The sequence below is a fragment of the Harpia harpyja genome, chromosome 16 (genome assembly GCF_026419915.1).
Source record: "Harpia harpyja isolate bHarHar1 chromosome 16, bHarHar1 primary haplotype, whole genome shotgun sequence".
In the NCBI taxonomy this organism is placed as follows: Eukaryota; Metazoa; Chordata; class Aves; order Accipitriformes; family Accipitridae; genus Harpia; species Harpia harpyja.
Window position 1 is genome coordinate 18,339,575 of NC_068955.1, and position 18,645 is coordinate 18,358,219.

Below are 18,645 nucleotides of genomic sequence, written 5' to 3' on the forward strand. Positions count from 1 at the left end.
AAGGCGGCCAACAGCATCCTGGCCTGTATCAGAACTAGTGTGGCCAGCAGGAGCAAGGAAGTGACTGTTCCCCTGTACTCGGCACTGGTGAGGCTGCACCTCGAGTCCTGTGCTCAGTTTTGGGCCCCTCACTACAGGAAAGACATTGAGGTGCTGGAGTGTGTGCAGAGAAGGGCAACAAAGCTGGTGAGGGGCCTGGAGCACAAGTCTTATGAGGAGCGGCTGAGGGAGCTGGGGCTGTTTAGCCTGGAGAAAAGCAGGCTGAGGGGAGACCTTATCGCTCTCTACAACTGCCTGAAAGGAGGTTGTAGCGAGGTGGTTGCTGGTCTCTTCTGTCAGGTGGCTGGAGATGGGATGACAGGAAATGGGCACAAGTTGCAGCAAGGGAGGTTTAGATTGGATATTAGGAAAAATTTCTTTACTGAGAGGGTTGTCAGGCATTGGAACAGGCTGCCCAGGGAAGTGGTTGAGTCACCATCCCTGGAGGTATTCAAAAAGTGTGTAGACAAGGCACTCCATAACATGGTTTAGTGGGCATGGATGATGGTTGGACTCGATGATCTTGAAGGTCTTTTCTAACCTAAATGATTCTATGATTCTATGTTGTTTTATGTAGGCTATGCAACTGAACAACTAAGGTTATATATGATGCTCTGCATGGAGGTGTAAAGAAGAATCATTGAAGAAATACCAGACTAGAGGGGAAAATAGCATGCAGCAAATGGCTTCCACAAAATCTCTCTCTGTGACCTCATTAAATATTACAAATTGTGTAAAACATTGTCCAGCAACACGTTAAATTATTTTACTGGTTCTCTTCTGTGAAATTTACAGAAATACAAATCAGTAATTTATGATATGTCATTTCTATGTTAAATTTAAATAATCTGGTAACAGCTAGGTGTAAATAATCATAAATTCAAGTGCGTCTCCCTAACTAAGGATTGCAACTAGTTTACTTTTAAAACATTAACCTGTTTAATAATTAAATGGGACAGTGTGCCATTGGCAAAGTCAACAAGAATGCAGGAAGGAACTGAAAATATTTCTGGCTTGAAAAGTACCTCAGAAATACGTTTCATTTCTGGAGTAGCAGCCGCAAAGCATCAGTATAAACAGTTCTGCCTTTTAGAGATCATAGATATATTTTACTGAGTTTAGCAATATTAATTTCTTTTTTCTTTTTTTCTTTTTTTTTTTTCCTTTCAGCCATAATCAGCAGACCACGTCATTTAGACATCCTGTGACAGGACAGGTTTCTCCAGAAAATATTGAATTTATTTTGCGAGAAGAGTAAGTAGTTTTATACCCATGTCAAGACATCTAAAACAGTAACGCATTTACCTACAGTAGTTTAGTAGTTTGACAGTTCTTCTGGTATTGTAGCAAAAATGTCATAGAGATGGTTTATGTTTAAAAATTTACTTCTCATTGTGATAGTATGTTTTTGAGTCTAGCACTGTTCCACATTAGGGCTTGAGAGAAAATCTTTACCAAATCTTTAAAAAAAAAAATGCCCCCAAACCCCAAAATAAACAAACAAAAAAAGACAATATAAATAGGATACTTAAACAATGATGCTTTAGCTTTATATAAATATCAGATATACATAACATAAATGTAAAATGTCTTTAGAGCAAACTGAAAGGTTTGTACTGAAATTGAAATACACAAAATATTACTGGTTTCCATTGTAATTCCTTGGATTTCTTATGTTTTAGCTTTTCTGTATTCCCTGTCTTGGCCTGGTATTTATTAAAAGTAGGCATTCTTCCATTTATTCCGAGAAATTAAATCACATATATTAGTTTCCAGCATATTTTATCTTGATTGTCTGATTTAAAAAAAAAAAAAAAAAAAAAAAAAGGCATGAGATGCATGTGTGCAAACTGGTGTATCTGGACATGTCTTTGGCATTGGTTTGGATCACTCCCTGTTTCACTGTAGGGTTTAACTATTCCTGTCATCCTTGCTGCATGCTAGATTGCTCCTGGAATCCCTTCTGTAATGGGATGACTGGATATCATCCCTAGACAGAGTCTAGGAGAAAGTTCTACATCACTCCATCTACATCACTCCAACAGGCAAGAGGAAAGGGTCACTACCAGATAGCTTTTCTTTTTCCAGCCTAGTCTTCCAACACTGTTTAAGCAGCCTTTAGCCCTTCATGCATCCCAGAGGCAGGCCATCATGCTGTAATGGCCCGGATGTGGTGGTTTGTATGGCTGCCAGCACAATTCTGAACACCTTGTTTAAACTTACATGACATTTAATTTGCTTTATGTTTGATTTAGAGGAGTGTAGCATTAAGAAGAATGAGGCCCAGAGAAGGCCATGCGAGGCTCCCAGGAGACTAAGGCTTTTCTGGCAGTGTCTTCTATTGTGGACTTGGGGAGGAAAGGAGAAGTAGAGCATGACTGTATAGCCCTCTGCTCAGAGCTTCGGCTACAGCCCTGAGAAGTGCTTCTCAAATAGTTTAACAAATGAACCAACCAACCAAAAACAATAGCAACAAAACCCCAGCAAAAAAACAACCAAACAGCTGCCTCCCCCAAGCCCAAAGCACATCAAAGGGCCAATCCTATGTTAAGGTTCCTGCTGAGAATCAGCATGAAATAGAACATTGAACATATTTTGCAGTGTGTGGGAGAGGCCTGTGATTAGGTACAAAGACTGTGGGATAGCTACTGAGCTGGAGGTCACCCCAGGTGTTACCTGGTATGTGGGTGGTTTGCTGCTCGGGAGGGGTTCAGCTCGTTACAGGTCTGCAAACAAGCTGCTCCAAGTCATTTAGTGAGGAGAACAGGGATCCTGCAATGGAGCAAATCTCAAAGGCAGTATGGACAACAGCCACTGCATCTGTGTTCCAACTTCTATCTCTTAACTGATTTTTATTTAATCTGTTGTAAAGGTTCAATCAAATTTAATATAAAGAAAATTTGTACATATGTAAGGGAAAATAGGTGTTTGGATAGAACTCTGTGGAGTGCCTCTCTGGGGTTAGTCACACTTCCCTGGGCTGTTTCTGGTTTTGTAATCATGGTAGCAGATAAAATATTAAAAGCAGAAATGAAAGAACAACTTGCTGGTGGCATGTGGTTTTAGTGATCTTTTGTGTATGTTAGAAACTCTTTTGGAAGAGAAATGAAGGTGTTTATCTGGAGGGCAGTCAGATGAATGGGCATAACTTGTCATCTCTAGACTTCAGTTACACTGAGATGGTATGAAAAGCGGGAAAAAGATCTTACAATGTAGTAGAATTAATAGAGACAGGTGGTTTTTATTCTAAAAGAAGAGGGAATGGCTGGAGGGATATAGAGAGGAGTATGTGTTTGTAGTGACTACTCAGGAAACAGTCTTTTGCAAGAACATTTTCCTGAGCTCTATTATTGGCTTTATTATTGACACATACAGTTTTAAAATCAGATGTTTTTAATATATCAGTTAAAATTGCTTTAAAGATGTCATTTTCAAGTGTGTGGGATGCTCTGGTTTTCTTAGTTTTGTACCACTTCTGTGTGACAGCGTGGGTTTTACACAGATGCTGTTCATCATGGTCATACCTGAGTTCCTGTCAAATGATGCTGTTGACATATGTGGATATCTCTGCTGAAATCAAAGGAGCTGTTAGTACCTCCCTGTCTGTAGGCCTAAGAATCATAATGGGGCTATGCCATGTGTTCAGTTCTTTTCCCCAAGGCATCAGGGATTAGTATGGCATTGGTGGTGTTCATCGTGTATTAGTATGGAATCAGAGTTGCAGATCGTATCTTGTGATGAGATGACTTTCACAAACAGGACGCAGTTGGAAAGATAGTCTCTGGATTTGCACGGTCGGTGCAAACTTTCCATCATGGGATCCTTTTGACTGAGAGTACTTCTTTCTATAGCTGAAGAATCCTGTCTGAAGTAGTAGCACTCTTAAGGATTTCATAAAAGGCAATTTGTTCTTCAGTTCTGTTGTGACGTGATTTATTACTTACGGGTTGATTTTAATTTAAGATTAGGGCCAAAGCCAGGAGTTGTCACCAGATGTTGACTGGGAGCTGGTGGGGAGACATAAGCACAAACTTGTTCAGGCTGCAACAAATGTTAAATGTGTCCTTTTAATAGATACATCAGAAAAGTAATTTACAGTAATTTAGAAATGATGAATGTACAGACTGCTCTGACCGTTTCTCATCCAGGAAGCAATGTTCTGGCAAGAAGATTTGAAAAGAAGTTTTGGAAAATGATGTCAATAAATGATGTAATCCTAGCTTGATTATGAGTCAGTTATGAACCAGACGCCCTTGCCTCACTTCATCAAATGAGAACTACATATTTTCAGTAGAAGGCTGAGACTGTATTTTACTAGTCTTTTCCCAAGGCATTTCCCCTTTTAAACAGTATCACATCAATTTTGCTTTTTAAGCTGAAATTTTATTTCCTCAACTCCATTGTAACTGAAGGATAAAAACAAAGAGTATTGCCTGGAACCTGTAACTTTTGAATTACATTATCTTTTGATTCTTACGCTATTCCTTCTTCCTAAAGGTGTTCTTATTTAGTTTTTTTTTGAGAAATAGTGATTGATAATTCCTTATTTCCTAGCCCATTCTTAGCCGAGACCACTGTCAAATCCCTACCTCCTATTCTGTTTTTACAAGCTTAGCAGCTTTGGTCACTTAGCACGTGGGATGTGTGTTCTGTACCTTTCACTAGCCCTGTTTGAGAGCTAGCTTTTCTGTATGATGCTTATAGATTTGTCTTTTTTCTGATGGAGTGATGGATTATAGGTGAATGCAGTATTCAGTGTATGAGCTCATTGTTTTTTATAATTTAATTGTATTTTTCTTCTCTATTCTTTTCCTAATAATTCTTAACATACTTTGGCTGCTTCTACTGATTGTGCCAAGATTTAAAAATATCCTTTCCTCAGATGGCCAATGTTGTTTTGAGCGAGAAAAGCTGCAGAAATGTTTTTAATTTCTTCCTCCTTTGAATTAGTTTTCTGTTGTTGACATTGAATTCAGTTGGCATCTTATCACATTGTTACTCATATCTGAAGATTATTTTTCTATCTGTTCCTGTCAGCATTTCAGTTTGTGTTCAGAATAACTTTTGTCCTCTATTGACTTGGTCACCTCACAGTTTTCAGGATCATCTGTAAATAATTTGATCATCTTGGCTGTATGGGAAGTCCCTCTGGGAGCCACCCTCCATTTCACAACTGTCTCTTGATTTCTGTGCTTTACTTTCCTGTTTTTAATGAACCCTTAATCCACAAAGGGACATTTCATAAACAACCAATGGAAAAATGAGTATTAATGATAAGGCTGCCGGACAGGTGTTAGATCTAGTTTAACCACATTGTTATACGCACAATTCTCTAAAAAATCTATGATAGAATTACTTAGGATAGATGCACGTAATGTTTAGATTTCTTCTCTCTTATCTTTCTTTAAATAACAGTTCTTTAACCAATTGTATACAGAAAGGAAGAAGCAGGCACTTACAGCCATGTACCTAATTGCATCTGTAGCTAAACACTAGTAGTAGTGTATTAGAAGCTTTGCAATATATTTGTGATAGTAGTATGTTTGCAAACGAGAAGGTAGTACTTTAAAGTTAAAAAAGATAAGACTTGAACATAAATGTAGAAATACAGAAAAAAAAAAGTGCACTTAGTCCAATTAGTGTTATCTTCTTTTTTTGCCTGTTTTTTGTGCAACTGATAGAAGCCTGTGTATCACCTCTGGGGAGAGAGCCATCTTATTTTGTCTATTGCATCTGGTTACTATAGCAGCAAAAATATCAGGTGGAGAGAAAGGAGGAAACCCAAACAACCCCAAAATAAATATCTGCCATGTTTACGTGTATAGAAATACTAGGACAGTTAATTTTTTATCTAGCTGAATAGGAGATTTATTAGTATTAAAACTGGATTGACATGATGTTATTGTGTCGTATTTGGTTCCAACAAAATAAACTTTTTAAGTTGCTGGCATGAATGTGGATCTTCTAAGTCGACTAATTTTTATGATCCTTTAGAGTAAAAGAATACGTTCTCTCGTGAGTATTGCATTTTCAATATAGGCTACTGCTGTAATAATTTTGTGGTTGTTGTTGTTCAGTGGTTTGGGTTTTTTTGGTTTTTGGGTTTTGTTTTTTTTAATAAACCAAATATTAGCCATGTAATTCTTTCAGCTGGTAAATGTGACTTCTGTAGACCTACTAGCACTGTTTAAGTATAGCAGGAATTGCCTGACAGGAGATACTATACAGTGTTATTTTCAAGTATTTTAAAAAGATTTAGAAGGGACTGGTGCTCTGAATGTACACAGTACAATTCTATGTGTGTATGCACACATCTGGGGGAGGCAGTAAGAAAACGATCCTGAAAATAGACAAAAAAGTCACTATGAAGACAGGATGGGGTATCTTGGATAACAGATATTATCAAACATCTTTGGTAATAGTGATTTTGAACTACTCTTTCTCAATGCACAGAGTTAATGCTATACATAAATAGATATTTTTAAAAGATGAATCTGTAAATACTATTAGGACAGCGTTAACTCCATTAACATGCTGGGATGTTTCAGGTGATTTTGGATATTCTGCATATTTTTATTTTTTTTTAAAAACAGACTGAGAATATTAATCAGTTATTAAGACACTTGAATACTTGAGTTTCGTTATGTTCTGGTTTCAGGCAACACATCTATTCTATCCTTGAAAAACTATATACAAGTACTTAAATTAATTTTCAATATTGTTTGGTGTTTTCTATTACATCTCAGGTACAGACAGTTTGGATTACCAGTGTTTGCTGCCCAAAACCTTTTTTTTAGGAGAATAATAATGTATTTTCTCTTTTGATGGACTTACTGTCTTTTTTGCTGGCTATTTAAGTTCTTCCACATGGCAACAACCTCACATTTTTTAAAAAGCATTTTTCTCCTTGTGAATTTGAAGTTCATTATTAATCTCGGTACTACTAGAAGAGGAAAGCTTGATTTATTGGCAGTGATCACTTTCAGTAGCAAGTGGAAGAGAAATTGCTAAATGGCCACATTATGAATGCTTAGAAATTATGCGTTTATCGTTCTGTATTGCATTATGATTTTCTGATAGTGATGGTCTTGTTAAACGTATAAAGCTTATCTTCCTCTGTAGTTCTTTTAATTTTTTTTTTTTTTTTTAAGACTGCAGTATGTTTAACGTACTGTGAAACAGTATCTTGTGAAATAGTGAAAATCTGTTCAATCTGAGTTGAATTTGTAGATTAAAACTATTCCTCTGGGGTTATTTCTCTTTCCACATTAATGTTTCTATTGAAAATATTAATTCCAATTTATTGAAACTTAAATTTTATTTTTCATTTTCGTCTTTCCTGAGAAAGTTAGCTCTCTATGAAATAGCTACTCTATAAAACAAAGAAACATAATCTAATCAGATTATTTATAGTCTGGAAAGCCTACAGATTTTCTGAACATGTATGTTATGTGATCTCTCCTCTTCCCTCCACCTCCTCCTTTCCTCCCTCCTCGCCCCAGTGAGTATCTGGACAATATTGTGTGACTGTCCTACAGTATAAAACTCAATAGTTTGTGGTGTGGACATTGTAGAGAATCTAAACTTCAAGGGAAGAAGAGAAATTTTGTGTCCTCTAAGGCCAAACATTTTCCTTGAATGTGTTCTGTTTTCATACTTTTGCAACTCATTTCTATTGGCCTTCTTAATGATATCAAATCTAATACTTTTTTTTGAGGAAGCAGCATAGAAGACTGTCACATCTCTGTTAGTATTCCTTCCTCACTGAAATACCTACTCTTGGTTTAGTTGCCTCGAGCGGGGAAATGGAACCTTTTTGATAAGTAAATATTAGGAAAAGGCAAGTAAGATGCAGATACATTGTAAGTCTGCATTTTCTACCTGTTTTGAAAGTTCATAGAGGGGGAATGGAACAAGTGAGAACAGAGTCAAAAGGAGATGATAAAACTGGCTGATCAACAGAAATCAACAGCTTAGGCAGCATTATATATGGGAAGTGTCTTAATCTGCTGTTTGCTGATTAAATGCTGAAGTAGGATACCTGGTCCTTAAGAGGTAAGGCAAATTGTATCAAACTGATGTGATGAAGCTCTTGTGCATTCAAGGCTGGCCAGGGATTTTAGGGACTTGCTGTGGTTTGTTCTCATATCTTAGAGCTGAACTTGGGTATAAAAGCTAGAAAGAAGGGATTTATGCCAGATAAGCAAGGCATAAAGGAAATGGGATCAAAGTTGTGTTACTTCCTTGCAAGCTTAATCGAAACTGTGTGGTCGCAAATGGAAAAATGTGCTTTCCCTGACACCAAATCAACTATAAAAGCTTTGGGACAGGTAATTGTTCAGGTTGTAACTGAGGGAGAGCAATGGTAGCAAACACCTTGTCCTCAGTTAAACTTTGTGTTGAGCTACTACAATCACAAACTCTTCTTCTCTGTTCTTATGAGTGATAACTGCTCAGAATTACTCTGTTCTCTGTTGCATTCAGAATTGGATTGAATTTCAGTGGTGGCAACAGTAATGTTTGGTGTGGCTTGTCCCTCTTTTTTATTTTCTTTTTTTTTTTTTTTTTTTTTTTAAATAAATGGCTTTGGTGACTTATTGAGATAGGAAAAGGAAAATCATAGGTTGCTAATAGTTTGGGTTTTTTTTTTTCTGGTGTGACTGTATTGCTACTTGTTCCTAAAATACAATTTGCTAAACTCTGTTGTTAACGATTTTTGAAAATACCACCTGTGGGTTTAATTCACAAATTTGTATTGAGCCTGGATGCTGAGGCTTCTCCTCACAACCTGCATATGGGATTCCACAAGATTTTGCACTTCTGTTTGTCCTCTCATTTCTTCATCTGGGCAGCTGTACTGAATTCTTCCTTGTTGAACAGGTTCTTGTGGTAGGATTGATCTTACCTGTGCTTTAAATGGCTATCTGCATCTAAGCTAGTTATCAAGATTTCTTGAATCTTAGTATGACTCAGAAGTTATTTATTTCTAACAATATCTGCCATGAATTGCACCGTTTCACTTAAAAGGTATTTTAATAATTCATATTGTAGTATGAATCATATTTTGGGCAGATTCAAAGATCTAACATTAAGTTAGTGAAAGTTCTAACAGTAGGCTAGTCTCACTTTGATTTTAAATAAGCCTGTTATTGCAAAGTGCTGACTCCTATCCCTCCCTCCCCAGTACTCGCTCTTTCACATGTTTGGGCACAATCTAGTTTCCCTACGTTATCCTTATCTTCTCTGAGTGCTCTTTGTTATATCTTGATTCTCTGTTGGATTTGCAGACAATTTGGCAGGTTTTTTCCTCCTGATACGTAGACAAATACCAATCATCAGATGCCACTGGCAGCATCTGCTTGACAAATACCTGAAATCAAAATAATAGTGGTGGTGCAAAGGAAGTTGCAGATGCATGGGAAATGTTTGACTAGCCTGTCATTCATTTGCTCACTGTTAATATTAAATATAAAAAGGCAAAGCTGACTGTTTGAAACAATGTGCTTTAGATTATCTGGTTTTGTTTTTTTTCCAGACAGAATTCATCTATGTCCAAGCAACAAATAAACCAAAGACCTTCAAGCATGGTCAGTGAAACATCCACTGCAGTAACTACATCTGCTGTTGATACAAAACCTGGCTCTAAGGTAAAGGAAAAAGGCTGTTGTTTCAGCTTGATGATTAGAACTTCACTTACTTTAAATCCAATACTCATTTAATGCTGATTTTAATAGGGACATGGGTTTAGCCTAGAAGTCTAATAACTTACCTCAAAGAAGAGCTAATATCTTCCGCCCAAGCAAAAGCCTTTTTACAGCATAGTAGCACCGTATGGCAAAAAATGCTGCAGAATACCAGTAATTGTAATTTGCAGTTCTTACTTTTCCATGAAACCTTACTGCTGTTCTTCGTCTTAGTAACAGCTTAGATCCTTTTCTGCCATCATTGTGGTGCACAAACAGTACAGACACCAAGTTTGCAGGCAGAATGTTTAATAATAGAAAAATCCATTGTTTGTCATTGACAAAGGGCCTGTGTTGTTTATTGCACAAAATATGGTAAAGCACTGTACTTGGAAGTGTCACCAACTATTCTAATGGTTCTTTGACCCTACAATAAATACAGTACAGTGAGAATGGGAGGGGGCTGGATAAAAAGAGGCGAAAAAATACTGTAAGAATTAGCAGAGATAAGATAGATTTCTTAACTTTGCCTGCAGTTTTTAAACTTCTCAGTTTTTTTCTAAATGCAAAAGTGTGAAACCTGTTGAGGTAATTGAGTTGAAGAAAGAACTTTGCCAAATTGTTTGCAAAGATATTTTTGTTGAGTTGGAATCACTGAAAATCTTTTTCTAATGTTTTGGTATGCTTGGGTCAATATTGGAGATGATGAAAACAATTTCATGAAAAACTTAAAAAGAAAAAAATTATTCTTTTAGATCCAAAGTGTATAGGTTATTGGACCAACACAAAGATTGTCATGTATCAAATCTCAAGAATACATTTGTCTTTAAAGTGCTAGATGAAGTTTTCACTGAAAACAGTAAAATCAGTAGGTTACCTGAGTTACTTGGTACATTTCTTTTTGATATTCTACCAGTTGAACTTACCAAAGTACTTGGGCATTTGTGTTTACTGTATTTATCCTCCTTATTCTGATTTTTTTTTAAGCCAGCATTAAAGGCAGAAGGCTCATTTTTTTCACTCTTAAAACCAGAAAACTTAATGGGGACCTGATACTCTGCCTTGAGCTGGGGATTTCTCCAGTGACACAGTTGGCTTTAACTTACCTGGGATCATACTTCTGCCAAAAAGCATGCATCCTCCGTCACCTGCTCCAGCTGCTTCTCTTTGTCACGTGTTTGCACTGATCTAATCAGGCTCTGCGAAACAGTGAGATCAAAAATGGCGACTGGATACAACTTATAGCACTACACACGTGCTAGAGGCTAGTTCACTGGCTATGTCAGAAAGGCAGAGCTAAAGCTGAGGGTAATGCTTTTTCCATCACAGCTTGGAGAATATCCAGAATCACCACCCAAAACTCAAGTGCGTCTCTGCTTCTATTTTGTTTACAGTCCAGTATAAGTGTGGCCATGCGTGCTTCTTGTAGGCTCTCAGGTATGGCATTTTTTTAATACGTGGCAGCTTTAGACTTTGAATAGAACTCTCATAGAGGGCTTGCCTGTACTTTTCTTCTCCACCAAGTTTGTGTAAGATCCATCCTGCTGCGGGCCCTCAATAAACACTTTACTGGAGTTTTGATTAAGACAGAGAACCAGCGTCTTTCTTATAGTTGCTTTGTTTCATCATTGCATGTGTTTCCAGGCTTGAAATCACTCCTCTCGTTCTGTAGAGTCAGAAGATCTGTTGAATTCCTTCACAGCCTAACACAAAATGATTTCAAGTGAACTAGCAATGAGAATAAAGGCTGTAAAATGAATAACCTGTGTCCTCCATTTAGAGGTTGACTTTTGGCACGTTGAGAGTAGATTTTAATGTCCTTTCATCTATTTCTGAATGTTTTCTTCATGAATTCCATAATCATTCTTTCAAAGAGTGAGTTCCCAGATGCGGACTTGAGACACAATCATGAAGCCGAGACGTGTTCTGTTTGTCATGGCAAAGGTCTCTAGTTACCCATAGCTAATTATTATCTTTTATGAAATGCTTTTATGCAAATGCCATTACAGAATTGTTTAGGTATAGTGTTGGAATCCTGGCCAAATTCAAACTGATTTTTATACAGAGCTATGCTCATTGAAGTAGTACCAAATTAGAAAGTGCAGGAACAGGTACGTGGCTTTCCACTTGATTCTTCTGCAGAAAGTTGACAGCTAAGAATTGCTACATTTGGGGTGGAGGGGGAAGGCAAGCTGCTGACTGTACAGCAGATTTGTCATTCTCAGTTCAAGATGAAAGAGATGAAGACTTCTGGCTTGCTTGTTGTGGTGTTCAAGTCTGAACTTGGATTGAATAAAACTTCTGAAATAGAAAGTAATTGTTTGGAAAGAGAATTTCACATGTTCTGGTCAACAATGTCAGTTGTACAGTGTACAACGAGAGGAGCATGTTGGAAAGAAGAAAAAGAAAAAAGCCAAAATGAGGCTTATACTTACCAAAATGTTACTATGTTTCATTGGTGTGTATATAAACATATTTGTAAGACACCTGAGATAGGAAGTTTTGCAGAAATGCACACAGATTCTTGGGGTGGGCCCCACCATTCTGATGCTGACGCTGTGAATAAGTCATCCGAAGACTTTAGACCAAAGCAGTCTACACTTCCTTTTGAAATTTGAGGGTTATAGAGTTGAGGGAATAAAAAGCGAAAGGCCATGCTGATTGTTGTGGTTTAAGCCCAGCCAGTAACAAAGCACCATGAAGCCGCTCCCTCACTCCTCCTCCCTGATCCCGGTGGGATGAGGAGAAAATATAAGGAAAAGCTCGTGGGTCGAGACAAGGACAGGGAGGGATCACTCACCACTTATGGTCATGGGCAAAAGACAGGCTCAACTTGGGGAAGAAACAAAACCAATTTAGTTTACTACAAATCAAATCAAAACAAGGGTATTAGTAAAACCAAACCTTAGAACACCTTCCCCCCACCCCTCCCTCCCTCCCAGCTCAACTCCGCTCCCGGTTCTCTCTCCCTCCTCCCCCCAGGTGGCGCAGGGGAACAGGGGATGGAGGTTGGGGTCCGCTCGTCACACTTTGTCTCTGCCGCTCCTTCTCCTCAGGGGGAGGACTCCTCACTCGTCCCCTGCTCCACCGTGGGGTCCCTCCCACAGGAGACAGTCCTTCACGAACTTCTCCAGCGTGAGTCCTTTCCACAGGTGTGGGTTCTTTCCGTGGGCCGACCTTCAGTCACACACTGCTCCAGCGCGGGCTTTCCCATGGAGTCACGGCCATCTTTGGGGGCATCTGACTGCTCCGGCATGGGCTTCTCCACAGTGGGCAAATGGGCATCTGCTCCCCCGCTCCCCTCCATGGGCTGGGGGGGGACAGCCTGCTGTCTCACCACGGGCTGCAGGGGCATCAACCTCCTCAGGCGCCCCCCCTCCACCTCCTTCGTCACTGACGTCGGTATCTGCAGAGGGGTTCCTCTCACATTCCAATCCCACTACTCTGAGTCATTCATAAGCAAGCCAGCATAACAAATGTACTGAAGTCAAAAGCAACTTCTTTGTCTTCAGTGACATAGGCAGCTGCTCTGACCTGCATTTTTCAATACACGATAATGATATCAGAATATTTTAAGTTAAGAAAAGACTACTGCAGTACTGACAAATAGTTTTTAAAATATACCTTTTCTTTTCAACTAACTTTTTATTTTAGCTAGTGGAAGCAAGGCGTGACATTCAGTATCTGTTATGCTTTGTTTTATTCCAGAGCAGAATGAGATAATTAATACTACAAATGATATAAAAATTTTAATTAGATAAAGCACCATAAAGTCATTTTTTGTTTCTATTACAGGTATTGTACTGATATAGAATACACAGCCTTGGGAAGACTTTTCCCCCTCCTGTGTAATAGAAATTGTTTGGTCTTTTGACCAAGTCCAAGGATGACTTTTCTACATTGTGGTCTGAATTTTTTTACAATTAAATAAGGTCAGAGAATCAAAGTGCTTGATGAGTGACAGAGGATCTGATGAAAAAAATCAAATTTAAACCCTGCTGTAAGGCTAGATCAGCTATACTTTAACTGTTCCTCAGTTCATTCACCCTTCCTAGGATAATATGAGAAAGAAAAATTAGGAAGCTAAATTCTGTACATTTTGTAAATTGATTTCTGTTCAGGTGCAAAGCATAGATTTTTGACTTTCAGAGCCTTAAACAGTTTGGGCCTCATTATTTTTCATCACCCTCATAATGTAGCTGTTGCATCTAACATTTGGCAATGGTTTTTTAAAACCTTGACTGAATTGATTACTTCTCATTTTTCTTAAAAGAAAACATATATGGCTTGGCCTGATGATCATATGATCACCTAGAGCTTGGCTGTCCTCATGATACATCTTTGTGGTGTTTGTTTAAAGTGATATTTGGACACAGGTTCACAAGTTATCTTTTGAAATATTTTCAAAAGCGAACACAAAATGCCTAACATCTTATTTCTTCCTTCCATTAGTGTCAGATTTGCTGCTTGTAGGTCTGTGAGTGAGTACCGAGAGAGATTTTGCGGTCATAATTGACGCGCTGTGTTTGCACAGCTAGTGCTCTGCAGCTTGTTAGCTGAGTGCCTTAGCACAGGTATGGCAGAGAAATGGGCTGGGAGATCTTGGTGATACCATCCTCACCTGGCTTTTACCATGAACTGGTTATTATTGCCAGCTGAATGGCAGGGGCATCTGCTCAGGAACCTGTGGCTGTTTCCAGAGCTGCTGTTTGCAGCTGACAGAGCATCAGTACCTTGACCAGCTGAGAGGAGAGATTCAAACAAAGGAGAGAAATTGTAGGAAGGAGACGGAGTGTGAATCTGGACAGCTCTTTCCATGGAGAAGTCGGGAGCAATTCTAAGGGTGATTTGTGCACCTCAGCTTCCTAAAGCAATTGCAGTAACAAACTGTGCCCAGATTGGAAAAGAACGGGCAGGTTAGTCATCCAGAGATTCTCACTGTCTTTTTCACAGGCTGATAGGCTTTCCTTGTTTGTTTTTGAAATAGTTTTGCCCATGTGAGTCAAAACAGGTCGCAGTAAAACACAAACCATTACCTAGTCCTTGTGATTTCCACTTACCTCCGTCTAGGTCTCTTCCTTAGCAACATCACTCTGTCGTCTCCTTTTGTTTGCAGGGTCAAGGTCCAAGCATTTTATTAAGCTATCAATGTTGTTGGACTTTAAATAGGAAAGGAAACCAAAACCAACCAAAAAAAAACCCCCAAAACAAAGAGCAAGAGTAGGATTCATGTGCACGAAGTCCTATGTGTGTAAGAGCCTTGTACCATGTTGCAGAGAGAGACTTGCATGCAGCTCTTGTAATGCACTCAAAAATACTTCCCAAGCACACTAAAACTTCAGCAGTTCTGACCTGACTCACCAGTGCTGCTGCTGTTCCACCCGGAGTTGGCACTGATCTGTTAATGAAAGTGGAAGATTGACTTTTGCTATGTTGTAAATATCTTTGCCTATTTACTTGCCCTTGAAAGTGCTATAAATACTTTGTTACTGTGTAATGAAGAATGAATTATTGCACTGAGGTTATTTGTAATATGAAATGAGTCTCAGTACAGTTTAAAAACCAATTCTACATTATACTTCTTTACAGGTTGTGAAGGCTGGAAATAAAGTTCATAGCTTTGGAAAGAGGGAACAAGCTATCAGGAGGAATCCCAATGTTCCTGTTATAGTAAGAGGCTGGCTACACAAACAGGTATGTGTGTAATCATCTGTTTCTGTTCATATACTTCAATACAATCATCGAGTAAAAGTGAGTGCCTTCCAAGTAACTGAAAAAAACAGAAGCTCGAATGTTGGTGATGCAGGCAGTGTTGGGTACTCCCACAAGGTTCTGTAATGAGGGGCTTGTGCTCAGCGAGTGTGAAAAGCAAGTTTTCATACAGGTTTGATTCAGAAGTGGAAACAGTGATAAATGGACATCACTATCATGGTTAAATGTTGAGGCTGTAACTTCATTGTCCAGCTCTGGTTATTTTCCCTGTTTTATCCTGATGGCTTGCTGCCATGTTGACTCAGTCTCCCTCAGAATGCACTATAAACCCGAGGCTGGCTGTGAAGGCCTTATTCCATCTGCTTGCTTATGCCCTTACACCCTGATCAAAGGCTTAATTCCAACCCATATGCCTTTTGTTCTCCAGAAGCAGGAGGGCTAAAATGGAGACAGGGACCTGTTCACCACACATTGCTTTCGCCCAGACCAGTGTCCAAGCAAAGGCTGGATTATAGGATCTTATCCCACAAAGAGAATTTTACAGCTGCTGAATCTTGAACTCTTAAGCTGACAGAAGTACATCCTCGAGTGCGAAAAGTAAATAAAGCTGTTTGTTGTATGAGAATACTCGCTTCTAATTTGGCAGTCAGTGTCCATCAGATTATCACCAGAGATCCAGCAGCTAGGTTTAGGGATGACTAGGAGAAGGCTGAAATCTAAGGCTTACAATTAGGATTCTACATATACAGGAAAGTGACATTGCTGACAGCCATCCGCTTCCTCTTGCATGGAGAGCTGTATTCTGCTATCAACTCTGTTGACATCCACTACCCAAGTCCAGTTTTCAGGACAGAATCAGAACTCGGACACAGTATGTGTTGACAGCATTGTAGCATGAAAAAGGAAAGGGAAGAAAGTCCTTGCACACTTAATATGACTGCAGAAAGAAGGGAAATAGTATATACAATATTCCTTTAGCTATTTACTTCTGTCCCCTCAACTCTACTTGCAAGCACTTAAAGCCTGAAGATGCTTTCTATGCTGCTGGTCTCATCAAAGCCTACCTCAGCTGAATATGTTGTACTTGCTTAGGTTACAGTCTGGCAATTTTACAAGCTTCTAAAATTCATTTAAATGTAAACATTACTCATTTTGACAAGGTGATATATGTTATATATAGAGAGAGATATAGAGATCTCCACAGGCATATTATATTCTACTTCATTAAAATTTGCACATTATGCAGCCTGTTTTATTTCCTAAGGAATATTTGATTAAATTACATTTTAGGCACGGGTAACATATCAGAAATTGACTGTAGAATTATAGGGGATCATTGTCTGAAATGTGAGGTCATACTTCACAGCTGTGTAGTGATTTTCATCTTGGTCTACAGGCAATCCTTGCTGGAGTTTCTGCCATCCAGATGCATACTTTGTTTCTTTATTGCAGATAAATCTGTCTAGATAAAATATGCATTGGTTGTGTGTAAGGTTAATCTGAATGCTGTTTGGGATGCGAGTTTAATTACTTAATGAAAATTAGCACTTTGAATATTCTACCCTGATTATTTTATAGCTGGATGTTTTGTCTCTTTCTCAGTACGTAATATTTTGCGAAAATATAAACCACTTGTTTCTGCAATTAATACCGTATTTAGGTAAACTTCTGGTAAACTATTCACTGATACAGCATTGTATGATAAGCTGTTAACTTTCCTTAAATGAAAAGTGTATCACATTTCTTGCATTTCAGGATAGCTCTGGAATGCGATTATGGAAAAGGCGATGGTTTGTGCTTGCTGATTATTGTTTGTTTTACTACAAAGGTGAGTAGATACTAGCTCTTTTGAGTTAGTCTGTAACAGTTCACCTGTTCAAATCACATTGCAAGCATAAACGAATTGAACTCTTCAGATATAGTTAGGCATTCTGAGAAGATGCATAGTGAAACAGCTACTTCTCCTTATGTCTTTAATGTGCAGCAGATTTCAGGCCAGAGTTGGGGAGCAAGGGGATGCTGTATGATCTTTTGTCACATAACTTATCTTTGATATACGTCCAGGTTTATGTTGCAAAACATTTGGCAGCAATACCAGTTTAAGATTTATCCCATCTCTGGTCTGCATTGTGTTACCTACTTGCTTGCCCTTGGACAGCTGATTTTTTGAGAATGTACTATGGCCAGATCAGGGCATTGATTCAGCTTTAATCCAAGGGACAATATAAGAGTGAGAACTTCTGAATCCAGTATTTCTACCAAAAAAAGGTTAGATGTGATCTTAGGCTGAACTAGGAATAATGGTATTGCATAAGGTTATTTTGAAGTTTTGAATATTGTGTAGTGTGTTACAGTTTTTGGAAAGCATTACAGAATATGAAACTTGAATTCATATTTCTAGGAGCTGCATTCTGCTGCTGATCACTTTAGAGCCAGCAGTAATAGAGGTTTCCTAATTATAGCAATTAGCCTAGATGTAGAATGCTAAATGGAAGGTCCATCATGTTATGCAGCCTGTCAGAGTTCATTTGTCACAATAAGCTTTATTCTTGAAGTGTATTCTTCTGTCCAAACCTAAAAAAATCAAAGCTCCCAAAAAAACTCAACAAAAAACCAAACTGATTTTTTTCAAAAAAATTCAATCTTGTTTCTTTAAAAATAAAACATTTTTCTCCATGTATTATTGGTGTTGAGTTGTAAGAAAATTCAGGTCAGAAGGGACTTCAGGAAGTGTCTAGTCCAACAGCCTGGTGAAAGCAGGGTCAGGAAGGAAGTCAGCCCAGGTTGCTCAGGGCTTAATCTATTCAGGCGTTGAAAGCGTCCAAGGATGGAGATGGCACAGCCTCGCTGGTCACCCTGTTCCACTGCTGCTCTGTCCTCATGGGGAGAATGCTTTTCCTTACATCCAGTCTGAACTGCTCTTCTTTCTACTTAATGCCTGTTGACTGTGTGTCCATAAAGGAGAATGTATTGTTACGCCACTGAAAAGTGCAGTGAATTAGATTCTTGTTTGTTTGTTTGTTTTATTCAACAGACAGCAGAGAAGAATCTGTTCTGGGTAGCATACCATTGCCTAGTTACGTAATATCTCCAGTTGGACCTGAAGATCGCATAAATCGCAAATTTTCTTTTAAGGTACAGTTACAAAGATTTTTAGCTTATCGTTTTTTAAAATGTTTATTTGCATTAGAAAAGTGGCTGTTGTAAACCT

General features: G+C 38.5%; 1 protein-coding gene across 10 annotated transcripts in view; it reads left to right on the plus strand.

The window, feature by feature from the left end:
• Positions 1–18,645, plus strand: part of PLEKHA7 (pleckstrin homology domain containing A7) — a 168,740-nt gene that overhangs the window by 99,389 nt on the left and 50,706 nt on the right. For 9 of the 10 annotated variants that reach the window (XM_052810846.1, XM_052810849.1, XM_052810847.1 and 6 more), the window contains 5 exons: positions 1,210–1,293; positions 9,575–9,686; positions 15,312–15,416; positions 17,190–17,262; positions 18,469–18,569. In XM_052810846.1, coding sequence (XP_052666806.1) covers positions 1,210–1,293; positions 9,575–9,686; positions 15,312–15,416; positions 17,190–17,262; positions 18,469–18,569 — 475 coding nt within the window. The remainder of the gene's footprint in view (positions 1–1,209; positions 1,294–9,574; positions 9,687–15,311; positions 15,417–17,189; positions 17,263–18,468; positions 18,570–18,645) is intronic. The other variant, XM_052810851.1, reaches the window with a different exon arrangement.